The following is an 18,099-nucleotide window of genomic DNA, read 5'->3' on the forward strand; positions in this document are numbered from 1 at the left end:
TAAGTGGCAGTCTTGGGCTTTCCACCCACACTTTACTTTAAGGACGAGCTTAGGGCCAGCGTGACCTTGGGTGAGGAAAGGAGCCGTCCTGTCTATAGCGATGGTTCTCACAGCGTGGCCCCCAGACCTGCAACCTCAACATCACCTGGGGGTTTGTTAGAAACGCAGATTCTCGGGGCTCCTGGGTGGCTCCGTCGGTTAAGTGTCCAGCTTCGGCTCAGGTTGTGATCTCATGCTTCATGAGTTTGAGCCCCGCATCGGGCTCTGCACTGATTATGTGGAGCCCACTTGGGATTCTCTCTCTCCCTGTCTCTCTGCCCCTCCCACACTCTCTCCCTCCCTCAAAATAAATAATAAATAAATTTTTTAAAAGGTGGGGGGGGGGGCGCCTGGGTGGCATAGTCAGATAAGCATCTGACTTCAGCTCAGATCATGATTTCATGGTTCTTGACTTCGAGCTCCACTTAGGGCTCTGTGCTGACAGCTCACCCTGAAGCCCGCTTTGGATTCTGTGTCTCCCTCTCTCTCTGCCCCTCCCCCGCTCATGCACGTGCATGCGCGCGCTCTCTCTCTCTCTCTCTCTCAAAAATCTTTAAAAAAAATTTTTTTTTAATTTTAAAAATTACAAAAAAGAAAGAAACACATATTCTCTTGCAGACTCCCTACTAGGACCTACTGAATCAGAAACTGTGGGGCCAGGGGCCAGTTTTCTGTGTTTCAACGAAGGCCTGTGGGTGCTGTGCTTGCATGTACCACAGCCCACAGCACATCTCCGCATGCTAGCCTCTGCTGCAGTCTGTGAAACTAGAGAGATCTTTAAAACCCACACATAGGAAAGTTAAAATGTCAATAATATAACAAACGGTCATCAAGTTCTTGCTGTATTCCAGGCACTATGTTAAACACTTTATCTGCATTGTCTCATGTAGTCCCAACAACAATGCTATAAAGTATAGGTACTGTTATTATTCCCACCTTGCAGATGAAGAAACTGAGACTCAGAGATCTGAAGTGACTTCCCCAAAGTTGTGACTTAAATCCAGATTCATACGATGACACTGTCCTTTCCCTGAACCATTACTCATTTGTGCCCTTTTGGTAAAGAGCTACCGAAAAATGAACATCGGGGTGCCTGACGGGCTTGGTCAGTGGAGTGTACAATTCTTGATCTTGGGGTTGTGTGTTCAAGCCCCATGTTGGGTATAGAGATTACTTTAAAATTTTAAAAAGAAAGGAAAGGAAAGGAAGGAAGCAAAGAAAGAAGAAAGAAAAAGGAGAAGAAAAAGGAACATCAAAGAGCAAACATTGTTTTTTTTTCTTTAAATTTTGAAAAAGGTTAAATATTTGGGTTTTTTTGATTGAATATTTCGGTTTTTTTGATTGAATATTTTGGGCTCTTTCCGTACTCTGAAACAAATGTTTATTCCCAGAGCTGATTACACTAAGTATCATTATTTCTGAGCTTAAGGAAAAGTGGTGGTGGTTGTAAACCTTCCTCGCCACACGGGGGCAGCACCAAACAGCACAGGCTGCTCTTTGTCACTTGGTTCTTCGGTAGGAAGTCGAGCTCGCTCCCTGGTGGTTCTCGGCTATTCCCCTTATACCTGTTTCCTCTTACTTAGGCCACGGGGACCCGTGGTGAAGCTTTATAGATCAGAAACCGAATTACAACAGCAGCAAGATTGCACAAGGAAAATTACTTAAATTCGTTGTAATAATATAGTAAGGGGTCTTGTTTTCTTTTTATCAGTGTGACAAACAATGCACTTCATGCACCATGTGCATTTCTTAGCCAAGAAAAATACCCTTGAGTTTCAGTGAGCTTGTTTAGATTGAAATCTTGAACTCAAAGGACAAAAAGCAGCCAGTATTCCCTACTTATTGTTAATAAATTCCTTTGAGTATTTACGGGCTGTAGGATTTTGTAGCAGGCAAAATGTGTTCCTGGCTTCTAGTTTAAAGGGCATATGACCATTCGTATGGTCATACTGGCATTTTGCCGTTCACCTCTGCCAGGATCACCAGATGGTCTGTTGATGGCAGCTTCTGTCAATCTCGAACGCTGTTTCCACTTGGGCATATCACAGTATCCCCTTCAAACCTCAGTTTTCACGTCAGAGGCAGAATCACTGGAATTTGACTAGAGTGACTATAATAATTTATTATCCAAACTGGGACCCTTTTGAGAGTAAAAGGACCCACTCAGTGATTTTGCTAGAACAGCAAACATAAACCAGAACTGTCGTGGGGACGGTTGGAACATGTGGTCACCCTAACTTCAAATCTGTCCTTTCATTTCTTTCCCCCTTTGATAACTCCAGTTAAGATTTATTGTAGCACTCTATTCATTTGCTCTTTCCATTCAACAAATGTTCAGCGTGTTCTTTCCATTTTAATAAATGAGGAAAAAATTGGGATCGTGTAAATCACTTGGCAAGATCACAGTACCAGTAAATCAGAGCTGAGATTTTAATCCAGGCTGTCCCTGCTCTGGGCCATATAAAGTCACAGTTGTGCTGATGTTGCTGGCTGTTCTGTTGCCCTCTCTGACACTGTTCCTCCAGCAAAATCTCAGACAGATAGACAGTGGTTAAGAGTGGGAGCCCAGAAGTCGGACTGCCTGGGTTTGAACCCTGAGTTCACCACTTATTAGCCTGATGCTTCCTTCTCTTTCCTCACCTAGAAAATGGGTACAGTTAACGTAGTATTGATTTCAAAGGGTTGACGTGAGGAGTAAATGAATTAATAATACCTTTGGCATTTGGACAATGTCTGGTTTGTTGTGTCAGATGATACAATTGTGCTGTGTTTATTTTCTGCGTTAAAGTAGGTTGGGATGATATAAATGTTCTCCAAATCAAGAGAGTTTCCAATTCTTTTTTGACACAGGAGGAGAGCACTAAAGATGTGTGACCGTGTGATTTATAAGAAAAAAATATATTTGGATGTTGAGATATATTTCTCCTGTGTTTGGTGCTTACCTTTGGTCCCCGCTCACAGCTCCCCAAACCCTTGGAGTTCCCTGAAGTGCTGAGAGTGATTGGGATGCTAATCACTTTTGTTATGCTAATTATTTGGCTGTTGGAAAGCACCCAAGGCTGGGGCTGGTGGCCATCGGAGCCAACCTGGTGTGTAGAGGGTTGAACTTTCAGTCCCACCCCTGGACCCTGGGGAGAGGGAAGGGGCTGGAGATTGAGTTCCATCACCAGTGCACCTGTGACTGCTGAATTAACCAATCTTGCCTAAGTTGTAAAGTCTCCATACAAACCCAAAAGAATGGTGAACACATGGAGACCGGGGAGAACAGGGTACCTGGGCGGGCGTGGAAGGTCGTAAGTAAAATGTTTCTGAGTTCTGTGAGCTGCTCTAATAAATGAACTGAATCCAAGGAGTGAGTTGTTGGAACCTGCAGTCTATAACCTGGGCTTGTGACTGGCATCTGAAGTGGCGGGGGGGGGGGGGGGGGGGGTGAGGATGCAGTGGGGCGGGGCGGGGGGGGGGGGAGGAGAGACACTCTTGTGGGACTGTCTGCAGGTGGCGTCAGAATGGAGTTGAATCGTAGGACACCCAGCTGGTGTCTGAGAACTGCTTGTTGGCTCATGGGGAAACCGCCACACGCTTATTTGGTGAAGGTGGAAACGCAGAGTTTTTCATCACAAGGTGGGATGTGACAAGATCAGAAAGCAGGCTGGGTGGGTTGTTGAGGAGGGAGTGTGGGGCAAGCTGAGGGCAAAGTACAGGCTAATAGCACCCTCCCCCGCCCCCAGGTGAGCTATGTGTGGCATTCCTCAGGCCCTCCTGCTGCCCTAGGACAAAGGACAGGACAGAAAACAAATGGTTAAACTGATAGAGTCTCCATCAGTTTACAAATATCTTAGTAAATTACGGGAAAAAGGCAATCTTATCAATAGCCTAATCTCCTGAACCCCCCCCCCTCCCCCCCCCGTAGACTAAGTTTCCTGGAGCCCCAACATCACCCTTCCCTCCATAGTGATGGGGGGATCAAAGGCAGAAGGAAATGGCAGGTAAACTTCAGTTTCCTTATAACCTGCAGCGCGTTGACAGATACTTGAGGCAGTCAGTATAACATTTCTCCGGGAACTCCCTCCTGTCTTAACGTTAATGCTTTGCTAGAGGGGAAAACAACCTTAGCTTGACAATAGCTAGGCCTCCAGTAAACCGTGGACAGCAGGTGACAGTTCCTTCAGGAACTCTCTCAACTTTATCTCCCCCTTCCCCAGTCCATAAACCGGTCACTCCCCACACACACACTTACAGTGCGGCTCTTCCTTCCCATGGGTCCTGTCCCTGCGCTTTAATAAAATCACTGTCTTTACATCAAAAGACGTCTCAGGAATTCTTTCTTGGCCGTCAGCTCCCAACCCCACCGCCACCCCAAAACCCCATCATTGTGGCACTGTGTTTTTACCGATGTGGGGCCACGCTGGAACCAACAAGGAGGAGGTTAGTGAGTTACACTAACGTGCAGGAAGCAGAAAGGGACACTGAGGGGCACAGCCCCCCCCCCTGCCCCCACCCCCCCCCCCCCCCCCCGGAGGTTGTGAGCTCGGGAAGGTGTGTGCCATGGTGTGGGCGTGTGGCGGGTGTGACTTACCTGCCAGGAGAAACACACTTTGGTCTCCAGGCTGAGGAAGCAGAGCTGCAGACGGGCCGGGCCTGCCACTGACAGAGGCCATCTCCCTGCTGGTCACCCCTCGTGCCCGTGGGCATCCGCCTCCCCTGTGAGTGGTTTCGCTGCACTGGATGAAGTGTGAGGGCATCTCCCAGAAACTTCCCTCCAGACACAGAGCGCTGAGTAGCTTTTGCAGCTGTCACAGGGACACCTTGTCTTGTTGGTGTATTTGTAGAAGGCATCCTATCCACCGTCAGCTCAGGGCTGCTGTTCTGTTCCCTGTGCTTATGCAGATACCTCACTGTGTCCCCACTAGGCTGAAGGACCTGTGTGCCGTTTGCTTAAATAGATGGGTACTTTGGTGGGGTTTTTGGCCCCCTGAGAGAACGTGGTTAGCAACTCGGGGAAGGAGGTGTCCTGTCAGGGCGTGGGGGTGAGACAGGGGAGGTGGAACTGGACTGAATGTGGTCACTTTGGGACAGTTCATAGCATTTCTTCATTTCATCAGCAGTAAGTCGTCGTGTTCCCTGGCCTTGGTTCTTGAGTCTGGCCAAGGAGGAATTCAGAACCACACGTAAGCAAGCAAGCATTCAAGAGTGATCAAAGCAAAAGTACACTCAGCTGGGACAGCAGGCAGGTCCAGAGATGGCAACTGCACGGCCGGTTGGTTATCTGGTTTTCATACTAGCACGGGTTATGGGTCAGAGCTGGGCCCTCCCAAGAGGCCGCCTCCAACCCTCCAAGGGACTCCTCCTACCAGCGGGGAGGGGGAGTTCTTCCGCCCTCGGTGGTCCTTGTTGGAACTGCCCTGGCAGCCAAGCCCTGTGAGTTGGAGGGAGGTTCAAAACCTCAGTGTAAATGTACTCTAAGGAAGCTAGAGGTTACTTTAGGGCAGCGGTCGTGGCAAGAACGGAGGCACATTCCCCGTTCCCCGGGGACCCTGGCTGTTTGCATTCTGGAGGTGGTGGGCATTTTCTGTCTTTTTCAACAGTTGGGCTGTCCTGTTCACTGCTCATACCTAGTTAACTGCCTCTTCTTCAGTCTGATTATGAAGTACACTCTGGGAACTTTACAAGATGCTCTTTGAGAGCCAGCCTGTTGGCTCCCGCAGAGACGGGACCCCTCCTTTGCCCCGCTTGGGCTGGGAAGGCTCTTCTTCAAGTGCTGTGCAGCTTGGGAGCCCCCGGTTTCAGCCACCTAGCATCCCTGGCGATTGACAGCAAGCAGATCTGTAGCCACATTACCCCTCACATGTCCTGTGAATTTCTTTTCTATACATCTTTGAATTTTCTCATTTACTGCAATGTGCATATAATACTTTTTATATTTTGAAACAGTTGAAGAAACGAATTTCTAAAAGGAAGACAAGGAGTGTGATCTCAAATAAAATATCTCTAAAGGATAAAACCATTAAAAGAATTTGTGCTGTAAAGTATCTTATGAACTTGTCCATTGTGTGGGCTTTCAGGATTTGGTGCTAATTACAGATGCTATAGGACCCGAGACCTATTATCACAAAAGCACATTTTCCCCCTATTTTCCTTCATTTCTGGGTACTAGAAAACACATTTTGCTTTATCATTATTAGAAACAAGTACCTAATATGTATTTAATTCTTTCTCTCTCCCATTATCTTGTTCTAGGCGTTTAACAAGTAGTAAATTTCATGGGTGTTGCATTTCTTACTATTTAAAAAAAAATGCCGGGGCACCCGGGCGGCTCAGTCGGTTAAGCGTCCAACTGCAGCTCAGGTCATGATCTTGTGGTTTGTGAGTTCAAGCCCCACGTTGGGCTCTGTGCTGACAGCTCGGAGCCTGGAGCCTGCTTTGGATTCTGTGTCTCCTTCTATCTCTGCTCCTCCCCTACTTGTGCTCTGTCTCTCTCTATCAAAAATAAATAAATGTAAAAAAAAAAAAATTTAACCCCTTATCATAGGTAAAGGAGCTTAAAAATCTTTATACTAATTAGCCCTGTAATTCTACTTCTAGTAATCTACACTCTGAGACAAAAATCTGAACACACACAGAAAAGTAGGCAAGAAGTTGTTTATCACTACAATTTTTAACAGTAAAAAACAGTCACAGTGTAATTTTCCAACAATGGAGGATTTGTTTGCTGAATTTGATGACCAGACATGATATAGTAACTGAAGATGCATTAGGGCTACCTTGCAGGGGGTTTTGGCACACTGGAGGAGAGGGGCCATGATCAGTGTGTACTTTCATGCCCTCTGCTTTGTCTTCCAGTGTTTTGCTGTGCGTTCCCTGGGATGGGTGGAAATGGCAGAGGAGGACCTCGCCCCTGGTAAAAGCAGCGTTGCCGTCAACAACTGCATCAGGCAGCTTTCTTACTGCAAAAATGACATCCGGGATACGGTCGGCATCTGGGGAGAGGTGAGTAAAACGTGGGAATAATTAATGGCAGGCTTGCTTATGCTCTGCTGTGCTTTGTGAGACGCCAGAGCTCCGCGGGATGTGATACTGAGGATGTTTATCAGGTGCATTTTCCCAGAAAGGCAGGTGGTGTGAGCATGGTGTACCCTTTGATTTATCTGTTAGCCCAGCCAAGATCCCAGCGAGGACTGGGCCCTGGCAGAGAACAGTTCTCTGTGTCTACATGACAGGGTCTGACCTGGTATCTCTGAGCCCCAGAGACGTATGAATGGGTGCTAGGGCCCCGAAACCCCGAAACTTGCATGCAATATCGGATGCACCCTTATGTAAGAAGGAGAGAAGAGCCTCTGAAACTATGTTCTCGAAGGGTAATGTGACCCCTACACATACACGCAGCAATGTTTGATGTCCCTGTACTCTAAAAGTTGACAAATTATCCTTTTATAACACGTTCTGCTTTATTTATAATCTGAAAATCAGTATTATACCTGAGCTTTTAGAATGGATGCCTATATATTCTTTTCTCACTTTGAATAGGTAATTCTGTTTTTGAAATGTTAGTTGACATCATTTCAGAAAGGAACGTGATAGGTAAAAATACCAAATTCTTATAAAAATCATATCAAACGGGAAAATCCATATGCCTACCATGCTTGGAGATCTGGGGAGCAGGTATGTTAGGAGCACCTGGAAACAGTGCTCGCTGCATGAATCCATGACCCTTAAACCATGCCCAGGGTCACCAGAGCCCTGACACCTTTGATGGGCTGTTTGGAGCCCCCGTCACGTAACCCTAGGAGCTGTGTCATAATGAGAGCGGGGCTCCCAAGGCTTCCCGTGGAGGAGTGTCTGCACCTTAGAATGGGGCCGGGCTGCATTGCCATCCAGACTTTCAGATCTCGAGCATGGGGAAAAGAGGGAAAAATTTTCTCCTGTCCAAGAAAAGGACATTTGTTTGGTATTTGGCTTTCCCATACTTTCACTGCATTACTTCCCACCTCCCACCCAAATACCCAGACATGTCTTTCCCACCAAATTATCTACCTGCCATCTCCTTCAGTTAAAAATGCTATTCCACCAGAAGAATAAATCTCAGCTAGGATTTAGAAGAAAGTAATTTATACTAATGTGTGAGTGACTGATGAATACCACCATACTTTGCATTAGATACTTAGAAGAGCTTAGTAAAATTCTAAAGGAATCTCCACTTGGCAGGATTCCTACAGGAGAGAGAGAGACAGAGAGAGAGAACTTTGGATGGGGATATAGGGTAAGGGAGCAGCCAGGCCAGAAATCTGCTACTTAACCCTGCTATGCCATTCCTGTTTTTCTCAGTTCTTTCCTCTTCTGAAAAATAAACTCTTCAGGCAGTGTTTCTAGTTCATAGTATATGAAGTATAGCTCAACGCTTAGGGTTATGAGCTCTGCCTTTTTGCCATGCCTCACACATACAGCACAACTCCTTACATGTTTGAGTGACTGACTGAAAATATAGTCATGAGTGCTGGATGAGTGTCTCATCTTTAGATAACGGCTGCATACACATCGCTGTTGGGGTAACAAAAACCAATTAGCAAGACTTTATACTGGGCAGCCCAGAGCTGCCGTGTGTTAATGAGAAAATTGATAGGATGCGCATGGGAAGCTACGAGTGTGCTGAATGACCCAGCAGAAGCCACGCTGTATTTTCATTCAGGGACATTCCGTACTCAGCCAGCCATTCTCAGTTTAGACGACCAGCTGGAAGTTGGCATCGGTTCTGACCAACAGTGTAAAGATGGCCAGTAGAACTAACCAACAAAGACAGCCTCTGGGACCTTTGGGAGGACCGGTTGGGGTTTCTAAGCTGAGTTAGCTCAAAGGAAATGCATCACCCTGCTCAGTGAGGGGGACCATGGCTCACATCCCATAAAGCATTAAAACAGAGGCTTTCAGAGTGTGTTAGTATCTGCAAGGTGTTTGCCATGCAGCAGCTGGACAGAAGTGGGGTGGGGGTTACCAGGTGGGAGTTGTACTGGGGGCCACTCACTAGCAGGTCTGGCTGAAGACCTCTTAGGCTACAGTCAGTGCCTCATTCCTGGGCGAAGGACGGAGAGGAAGGAGAAGGCACCAGACATGCCCAGACAGCTCTCGGTAATCCCAGTGTGCATCACCTGGTTGGCACCACCTGGGACCTGCCCCCTCTCCGTTCCCAGCTCTCCGAGGCACAGCCATCTTGCATCTCCTGAAAACCACCAGAGGGCTGCCCTCAGCTAAGGGTGGGGGAAAGGACACCGTCTTTTAGTGTGCAGCAAATGTTTAATAATTTCTCAAATGATGCCTGAGGAATTGCAGGGGGAATAAAATTGAATAGTCCAGTGTTCTTGGCCCCAAAGAGCCAACATATGTGAGGAGACAGGAGGCCAAACCCTAAAGAGCCATGCAAGCGGTGAGAAACGTCGGCCTCTCCTTGTGGTATTACAGCAGCACCTTGTCGCTAAAGGCCTCACAGTTTCTGGGTGAGACCTGGAGCATGTTGCCTAAGCTTGAAGCCTCGATTTCCCTGTCTGTGAACGGGAGATAATAGCAAACCAAGCTCTCAGGGCAAGTCGGAAAGATCAGGAACCAACGTGCCCGAAGCACATGGCATAGTATCTGCAATGCGATAAAGTCCTATAAACACTAGCTGTTGTGGTACCAAGAGATGCCACAGATGCACCTGCTGTTTGTCAACCAAATCACATAGATGCAAAGTACTGTAAATACCAAGGGATGGGATGGTAATGGTTGCAGGAAGGCCATCGGGGACATGCCTGCTAGGGTCTGACCAGAGAGGAAGGGATGGACAGAGACAGGTGATGAGAATGACAGGCGTGGAGTTAGCGAAAGACCGGATTCTCCAGGGAACCCCTCCATTAGCCTTTTTTTCCCCGAGTCAAGATTCAGAATTGTAAATAATGAAAAACAAGAGCTGGGTAGAAGGCAGGCTAAGGATACATTTGAGAGGACTTGGAAAGGGAGAGAGAAGCTGGGTGTGGGGGGAGTATGAAAGATTCATGCATATTTTTTTTAAGTTTCTTTATTTTTGAGAGAGAGAGAGAGAGAGAGAGAGTGAGTGCATGAGTGGAGGAGGGACAGAGAGAAAGGAAGACAGAGAATCCGAAGCAGGCTCTGTCCTGCCAGCACAGAGCCTGACATGGGGCTTGATCTCACGAACTGTGAGATCATGACCTGAGCTGAAATCAAGAGCCAGACACTTCACCGACTGAGCCACCCCGGTGCCCCAGACTTATGCTTAGTCAGGAGAGGATGTTGCTCTTAGGAAAACAAATAACAGACTTGAAGGGTGGTTTCTTTTGCCCCTTGAAATGATGTCCCTAGATGGCTGCAGGCATCATGACCCATAGCTTCCCGAGAAAAAGAGCGTGTTTTCTTTTGGGACCCCAGGGGAAAGACATGTACCTGATCCTGGAGAACGACACACTCAGCCTGGTGGACCCCATGGACCGCACCGTGCTCCACTCCCAGCCCATCGCCAGCATCCGCGTGTGGGGCGTGGGCCGCGACAACGGCCGGTGAGTACCCCGCGCTGGTGCCGTCACTTGTCCCCTCCCCCCCCCCCTCCAGTCTTTCCTTCACACCAAAGTGTGGCCTCGCTGTTGTTGTCCCTCACTGAACATGAAAGGTGTCAATAGACTGTCCTTAGAAACGTAAAAGAGTAAAAGCACATCTCTGTCCCTGCCTCATAGACCCTCCAAACCACTTCCCTTCCTGGTTTCTGCCCCTCACACCTTTTGTCAACTCTGGATCCTGTCTTCGAGTTCTGCATCTTTCTCCTCCTGCACGTCCTCCTCATCTGAGTTGCTGACTCACCCAGGCTCTCTGGACCCCTGCCCTTTTTTTCCCCCCTCTTCTCTGCAGTCTGGGTTAATCTTAGCCATTTCAGAAGCCCTCCTGTTGGTGTTTCCTTCTTAGAGGGTTTGCGTGAAGGGAGAGGTTGTACCACGAGCTTTAGATCATTAAATCATGCCGATCGGGAACTTCTGGGGTTTGGGGCTGCCCGAACTTTTTTAACATTTGATATGTCTGGTCACCTCAAAATTCCATTCGATGTTTTTCTGAAATTCTGCTGAACGTTTGTTATTTACAGCAAGTACTTCGTAGATGTGTTGTGAATCGTCTGTTCTCTAGGATGGCTGGAAATAAGGAAATCCAAATACATATCCTAAATAATAAAGTGGCACTTACCACAGACCTCATACTTGGATACCGTTGTTAAGTAATTGGGCTACATGAAATGCATTCAGCTCTTAAATTATAGCTAGCCTTCGGCAACTCTCAAAGTATCCGAGGATCTCCTAGCATTTAGGGATCAGGCATACGATGATTAGTTGTTTCTTTGTTGAAAATGGACAAAAGCAAGTGAAAAGCCCAGATGACAGAAAGATGCTCTTCTGGGCTTATGGCTCCATTCCTGGGCATTCTGGTTCCATTCCTGGGCATTCTGGTTTATTGGGTCGTGTGGTCCTCTCTTGGGGGCTCTGCCTTGGTTTATCCCGGGTAGATTTGGTAGTCTTTTGATTCAGTTTCAGGTTCCAAGCAGAAAGAAAAATGGTTATGCACTCATCAGTGTAAGAACAAGCATTTTTGCTATAACCAGACATAAGAATAAACGGTCTGCAAAAGAGAAAGCGGGAGTGTCTTGTGCCTGCTGATTGGATAAAGCTTCCTAAGACCACAGTTGTGTCTTTGAGCTTTTGGATTTTTTTTTAATGTTTATTTATTCTTGAGGGAGAGAGAGACAGAGTGTGAGTGGGGGAGGAGCTGAGGGCAAGGGAGACACAGAATCGGAAGCAGGCTCCAGGCTCTGAGCTGTCAGCACAAAGCCCGAGGCAGGGCTCGAACCCACCAGCCACAAGATCATGACCAGAGCTGAAGTTGGACACTTAACTGACTGACCCACCCAGGCGCCCCGGGTTGTGTCTTTGAGCTTTTGTAACGGAGTGATGAACGGTGACAGCTGGGCCAGGTGCACTGGGGGGAATGAGTGGATAATTTGTGCGTATACACCTGTCTGTCATTCACTTAACCATGCCAGAGCTATAGCACCACAGGGATGAGTTGATATGAATTGATTAATTTTACAAGGAAAATACCTGATGAGGTTTGCTTATCATTGAAAACATTAACCTTAATGGAAGGGTGTAGGATGCTCGATTCTTGCCTGGTTCCTGTCCCCCAAGGTTGTTTTAAAGGCAGGAGCCTCGGTAAAGATCATCATATGCATGTACAACTAGATGGGATTGTTAACCTTTCTTAAGATTAGACCATAAGCAGATTTTCATTGATGACGTTTTCAGCCTACCCAGTTTTTGAAGTTGAGGCCAAACGCCACATGTTCAGGGAGAAAAAAAATACTCAAAAATCCAGTTGACAAAATTATTCAAGCTCTGAATCCCAGTTTCTCTCATCTGTGAAATGGAGATCATAATAGGGGCCACAAAGCATTTGTATATATTGTGTATATATACAGTTGTGTACGTATTGTTAACTGGCACAGTGATGGAGACGTGGTAAATGGTTAATGAAGGTTAGCTCTTAATTTGTGAAGGGAACAGAGACCAGCAGATACATCTAATTACACAGCTTCCTTTCAAAGACAGGGTGAATATGGGAGGAGTCAGACCTCAGGTTCCAAGGACAGCTTATCATTGGATACAGGGGGATGAGGGGCTGTTCCAGACACGATGAGTTCAGTTATCCTCCACCTTCCAAGACAAGAAGAGCCCCGCCCACCCGCAGCCCCCCAATGATAGCAGTATGAATTCGGTTACATTGCCTTGGTTATGTTTTTTGAAATGTGGGCTCGGTTAACCATGTTTTTGAAACCGCTTCTTATTCTCACTCAGTGTTAACAGATAAGTGTCATTTAGAAATTCCCTCAAGTTCCACACTGGCTGTCAGGACTTCAAGCTTCTGCACTGGGTTGGGGGCCCTTGAGTCGGATTGCTTTTGGAAGCAGTAAATAAAAAAGTATGTTTGCCAGTGAAAGGTTCTATTTCTCCCCATTGGTCCCTTGAGCTTTCATTCCCTAGAAGAAAGGGCCTTTGTATTCCTGCCTTTTTTTTTTTTTTTTAACTTTCTTTTGCTTTTAATTCTTTCTTTTTTTTCTTTTTTTTTTTTTTTTTTACAGCAATTTACACGAGCAAATTCAATTTGTAATGCTGCAAAGGAAAGGGGTTTTCATTTTGCATGAATAAAACATAAAAGTGTTTCATTTTGCTTGCAAAAATGAGCCCGTTTTGCATTCCTTTGTAACTTTCCTTACTGAGAAAATGGAATCTCTTAGGGGATTTCTTCTCTCTCTCTCCCCCGCCCCCCGTGTCTCTGAATTCTAAAAAGATAAGTTTAATGAAATGTGAGGAAGAGACGATATGGTGAATGCAGCCCTTTACATGCCCAGCTCAGCACTCTAGGTGCCCAGCAAAGACTTGTTGATTTGATTTATAACTCAAGAGTCACAGTCCTTGGAACTTGGGCTCTGTGTTCTCTGGTGAGTAATAAGATAACCATGGTAATGCCAGTGACAGTCCCTAACATTTATGGACAACTTACCACAAACCTGACCCTCTGCTGTCTGCTTTGCAAGCCCGGGCTCCCGCGATTCCATTCTCTTTCTTCCCCTCTAACCCTGTAATAATCTGCTTGTCAGTTAGTGGGATCAGGTACACACAGAAAATCAAACCAGGGCAGTGTATTCGTTTGCAAGGGCTCCTAGGGGATTTCTTGAGGTTCAAATGAAAAAGAAAAGTATGCATTCCAGAGGCTCAAAGGGCACAAAATCTTTCTTGATATTCAGAGTGCTTCACTGAGCCATGGAATTTCAGAATTTTTTTAAAGTTATTTTGGGTTTAGCACTATCTCAAGGCTTTTGATTTCCTCTGGAGAAGTTTCTTAGGGAGTAAGTTTACTTTGGGTGGGGAGGTGATCTGTCCATGACACCCCCCCCACTGATCCCCAAGGTTGATGTGGAGAACCCTCTTACCATGGATGATGGAAGAAGCTGCAGTCACACCGGATGGTGGCTCTCTGTGGGGTGTGGGTCATCGCTGGACTGGGCTGAACTTTTTGCCTTATTCTCGAGGGCTGTGCCTGCCTTTATTGTGGTGTTTTGTAGAGCACTTCTGCATTGCTGCCCAACAAAGAGAGAGCTACCTCCTCTCTCTTGGCTAGTCTATACTTTGGCTTCTTCTTTTTGTTTTTAAGTTTCTTTATTTTGAGTAAGACAGAGACAGCATGAGTAGGGGAGGGGCAGAGAGAAAGGGAGAGAGAGAGAATCCCAAGCAGGTTCCATGCTCTCTGACACGGGGCTTGAATTCATGAAACCTCGAGATCATGACCTGAGCCAAAACCAAGAGCCGGGTGCCTAACTGACTGAGCCATCCAGGAGCCCCTGTACTTTGGTTCCTTTTGATCCCAGCAAGATAAAGATCAGGGCTCTCAGACCTCCAGATTGGCGAAAGGAGTTTCATAAGCCTTGTATTTCCAATGCAAGGCAGTACTGGGGAGTATCCGAATTCACCTGCTCTGCTGCCTCCTGCTGTGGGAAGGAGGGCATCTTCACAGGTACAAATGGCCCTGGGCCTTAGAGCTGGCACTTTGCCCCCAGGGACTGAGGCAGACCACCGGAGAGCCACCTCTCTTGCCTCTGTGAGCCTGCCAGCTGTCATTCAAGGATGGGTGGGAGGATTTCAGGAGCCTGTTTTTCAGGCGCCCCTGCTGATTGCTGGCCACAGCTCTCTTCTTACTCATTCAGACCCTGGGAAACAGCTTTCTCCCTCTTCCGTCATACAGGTATCCAAAGCAAGCAAACATAGTTTCTGAACATGGGGGCCTTTAACACCATATCCGTGGTGGCAGATATGGATCCGTCTTCTGGGAAGGATCCGACACACAGGCCCCTGTGTGTGTTGCCAGTATGTAGTGGTATCTGCCGATCCTGTCTGTTTCCCATGAGAAGGGAAACTGTGTAGATGGGATAGTCAGAGGGTTTCGGAGTGACGTCCGTAGCCATGTCTATGGGGAACTAATGAGGTAAGATGTTCATATGCTGTCCCAGAGAGGGAAAAACAAGATTTTAGAGTCTGTTAGGAAACTGGGTTAAACAAAGCGCAAAGACCCCCTTTACTCTGGACCCTCCTGGAGGTTTTCCTGTGCTGATGTTCACTGGGACCCTTTTCTTCACGGAAATGCAGTCACATGGAACACACTTTGGAAAATGCTCCTCTGGTCAGTCAACTCATTCATTTAAATTAGTGCCAACACTAGATTGCTGCCTTTGTTTTTAAGAAAAATTGGAATTAGTTTTAACAAGTAACTATTCATAAATGGAGATTCTGTCGGGCCTGCTAGAATGAAGATAAAATCCCTTCATAATTAATAGCAATGACCACAGCCATTTGGGCACAAATGTTTTTATAAAGTACTTTCTCGGATGGGGCGCCTGGGTGGCTCAGTCGGTTAGGTGTCCAGCTTCAGCTCAGGTCATGATATCACAGTTTGTGAGTTCAAGCCCCACATCGGGCTCTGTGCTGAGAGCTTAGAGCCTGGAGCCTGCTTCAGATTCTCTGTCTTCCTCTCTCTCTGTCCTCCCCCACTCACACTCTGTCTTTCTCTCTCTCAAAAATAAATAAACATTGAAAAAAAATTTTTAAGTATTTTCTCAGGTTAAATGTTGATCCTGTGATATTATTTATGCCTAAAGTTTGTATTATGAAACCTCTCTTTCTAGAAGATGCTTTATACATCTCTTTCCTAGTTTTGAAGAATAATTTATTTTTTTTCTGTTTTCATTTACATCCAAATTAGCATATAGTGCAACAATGATTTCAGGAGTAGATTCCTTAATGCCACTTACCCATTTAGCCCATCCCCCTTCCCACAACCCCTCCAGTAACCCTCTGTTTGTTTTCCATATTTAAGAGTCTCTTCTGTTTTGTCCCCCTCCCTGTTTTTATATTATTTTTGCTTCCCTTCCCTTATGTTCATCTGTTTTGTATCTTAAAGTCCTCATACGAGTGAAGTCATATGATATTTGTCTTTCTCTGACTGACTTATTTTGTTTAGCATAATACCCTCCAGTTCCATCCACGTAGTTGCAAATGGCAAGATTTCATTCTTTTGATTGCCGAGTAATACTCCATTGTATATATATACCACATCTTCTTTATCCATTCATCCATCGATGGATATGTGGGCTCTTTCCATACTTGGCTATCATTGATAGTGCTGCTATAAACATGGGGGTGCATGTGTCCCTTCGAAACAGCACACCTGTATCCCTTGGATAAATACCTAGTAGTGCAGTTGCTGGGTCATAGGTTAGTTCTATTTTTAAGTTTTTGAGGAACCTCCATACTGTTTTCCAGAGTGGCTGCACCAGCTTGCATTCCCACCAACAATGCAAAAGAGATCCTCTCTCTCCACATCCTCGCCAACACCTGTTGTTGTTAATGTGAGCCATTCTGACAGGTGTAAGGTGGTAGCTCATTGTGGTTTTGATTTGTATTTCCCTGATGATGAGTGATGTTGAGCATTTTTTCATGTGTCGGTTGGCCATCTGGATGTCCTTTTTGGAGAAGTGTCTATTCATGTCTTTTGCCCATTTCTTTATTGGATTATTTGTTTTTTGGGTGTTGAGTTTGGTGAGTTCTTTGTAGATTTTTTATAATAATCCTTTATCTGGTATGTCATTTGAAAATATCTTCTCCCATTCTGTCAGTTCCCTTTTAGTTTTGCTGATTGTTTCCTTTGTTGTGCAGAAGCTTTTTATTTTGATGAGATCCCAATAGTTCATTTTTGCTTTTGTTTCCCTTGCCTCCGGAGCTGTGTTAAGAAGTTGCAGTTGATGAATAATTTCTAATAATAGATAATTCATAAATTTCCGAATGAATTTAACCTTGACATAATTGTTTTATCTGGTCAAGATCTCAGGAAACTTTTATCTAAAGAATATAGTGAGTCTCAAGTATACCAAATATATATATTTTTTCATATTCTCATCTCTTAGGATGGTCCCATCTGGTTTTAGCCAGCAAGACCCTGCCTGGTTTAAGTTGTTTTAAAAGCTCTTGTTACACATAGTTCTTCTTCTTGTTTTCCTGCCACTGTTGTCTTGTTTTAATTTCTTTTAAAAACACTGCTTAATTTGGGGGTGGGGACAGGAAAGGTCCTGAGAAATACTGGGATTAATTAATTAAAATACATAAAACTTTGACTCAGAGCCTTTTAAATTGAAAAAGTAGTTTAGTAACAATATCCCCCAACTTCTTTTAGAGATTAGGAGGCTCAGGACAGAGGGTGTGACTTACCTTAGATGATCCTTCAGGTTCCAACAGCACAGAGACCAGACTCCTGAGATTTTCATCTGTCTGAATAGGAGGCTCCTCTGTTCATCCTGACAAGAGATGACAGATGGTCTAAAATAAGCGGGGATCGGGAGGGAGACCCTTGAAGTCTATGGCCTGGTCCCTGTCCTTAAAGATCTGGCTTCTTAATTGAAGAGATAAGACCACAGTTGCAGAATGAAAGCGGAAGTTGACAAAGTAGGGCCTTGAGACCTCTTTTTGTATGGCTTTGAGCTAGGAATGATTTTTTACATCTTTAGAGTAATCTAAATCTTTACATTTTTCTTTTTTTAAGCAACAGAGGAATTGAGACCCCGCCATAAGGGACCTCGGATGCCCTCCTCCCCTTTAGAGAAAGAGCATTAGAGTAGTAATGCTTGCAGGGCAGAATTAGGATCTTTGTGGGTGCTGTAGGAGGTCGTTGTAAGAAAGGCAAAGTCCTTTTTGACTGCCTCTCCTCTCCTACCCATACCTCCGTTCTACCGGCATTCCTCAGGGTACCTGCAAGCATTGCCCAGCTCTGCTGCTGTCCTAGAGCTAACCCTTTTTGTATTCACTAGGGTATGTTTGGGCTGCTGTATCAAGTGTTCTAAGGTCCATTGTCTGAAACACTAGGGACACGTTATCTGTAGCAGTCTGCAACATGCAGTACCGTCTCAGTGCGGCTCTGTGCCATGCGGGCTCCTGC

At 45.8% G+C, this 18,099-nt stretch overlaps 1 protein-coding gene across 13 annotated transcripts in view; it reads left to right on the top strand.

The window, feature by feature from the left end:
- The window catches only part of APBB2 (amyloid beta precursor protein binding family B member 2), a 383,377-nt gene that overhangs the window by 301,219 nt on the left and 64,059 nt on the right, over positions 1 to 18,099 (top strand). For all 13 annotated transcript variants that reach the window (XM_042936518.1, XM_042936521.1, XM_042936515.1 and 10 more), the window contains 2 exons: positions 6,880 to 7,026; positions 10,453 to 10,580. In XM_042936518.1, coding sequence (XP_042792452.1) covers positions 6,880 to 7,026; positions 10,453 to 10,580 — 275 coding nt within the window. The remainder of the gene's footprint in view (positions 1 to 6,879; positions 7,027 to 10,452; positions 10,581 to 18,099) is intronic.

Source organism: Panthera leo, chromosome B1, assembly GCF_018350215.1.
Source record: "Panthera leo isolate Ple1 chromosome B1, P.leo_Ple1_pat1.1, whole genome shotgun sequence".
NCBI classification, from domain to species: domain Eukaryota; kingdom Metazoa; phylum Chordata; class Mammalia; order Carnivora; family Felidae; genus Panthera; species Panthera leo.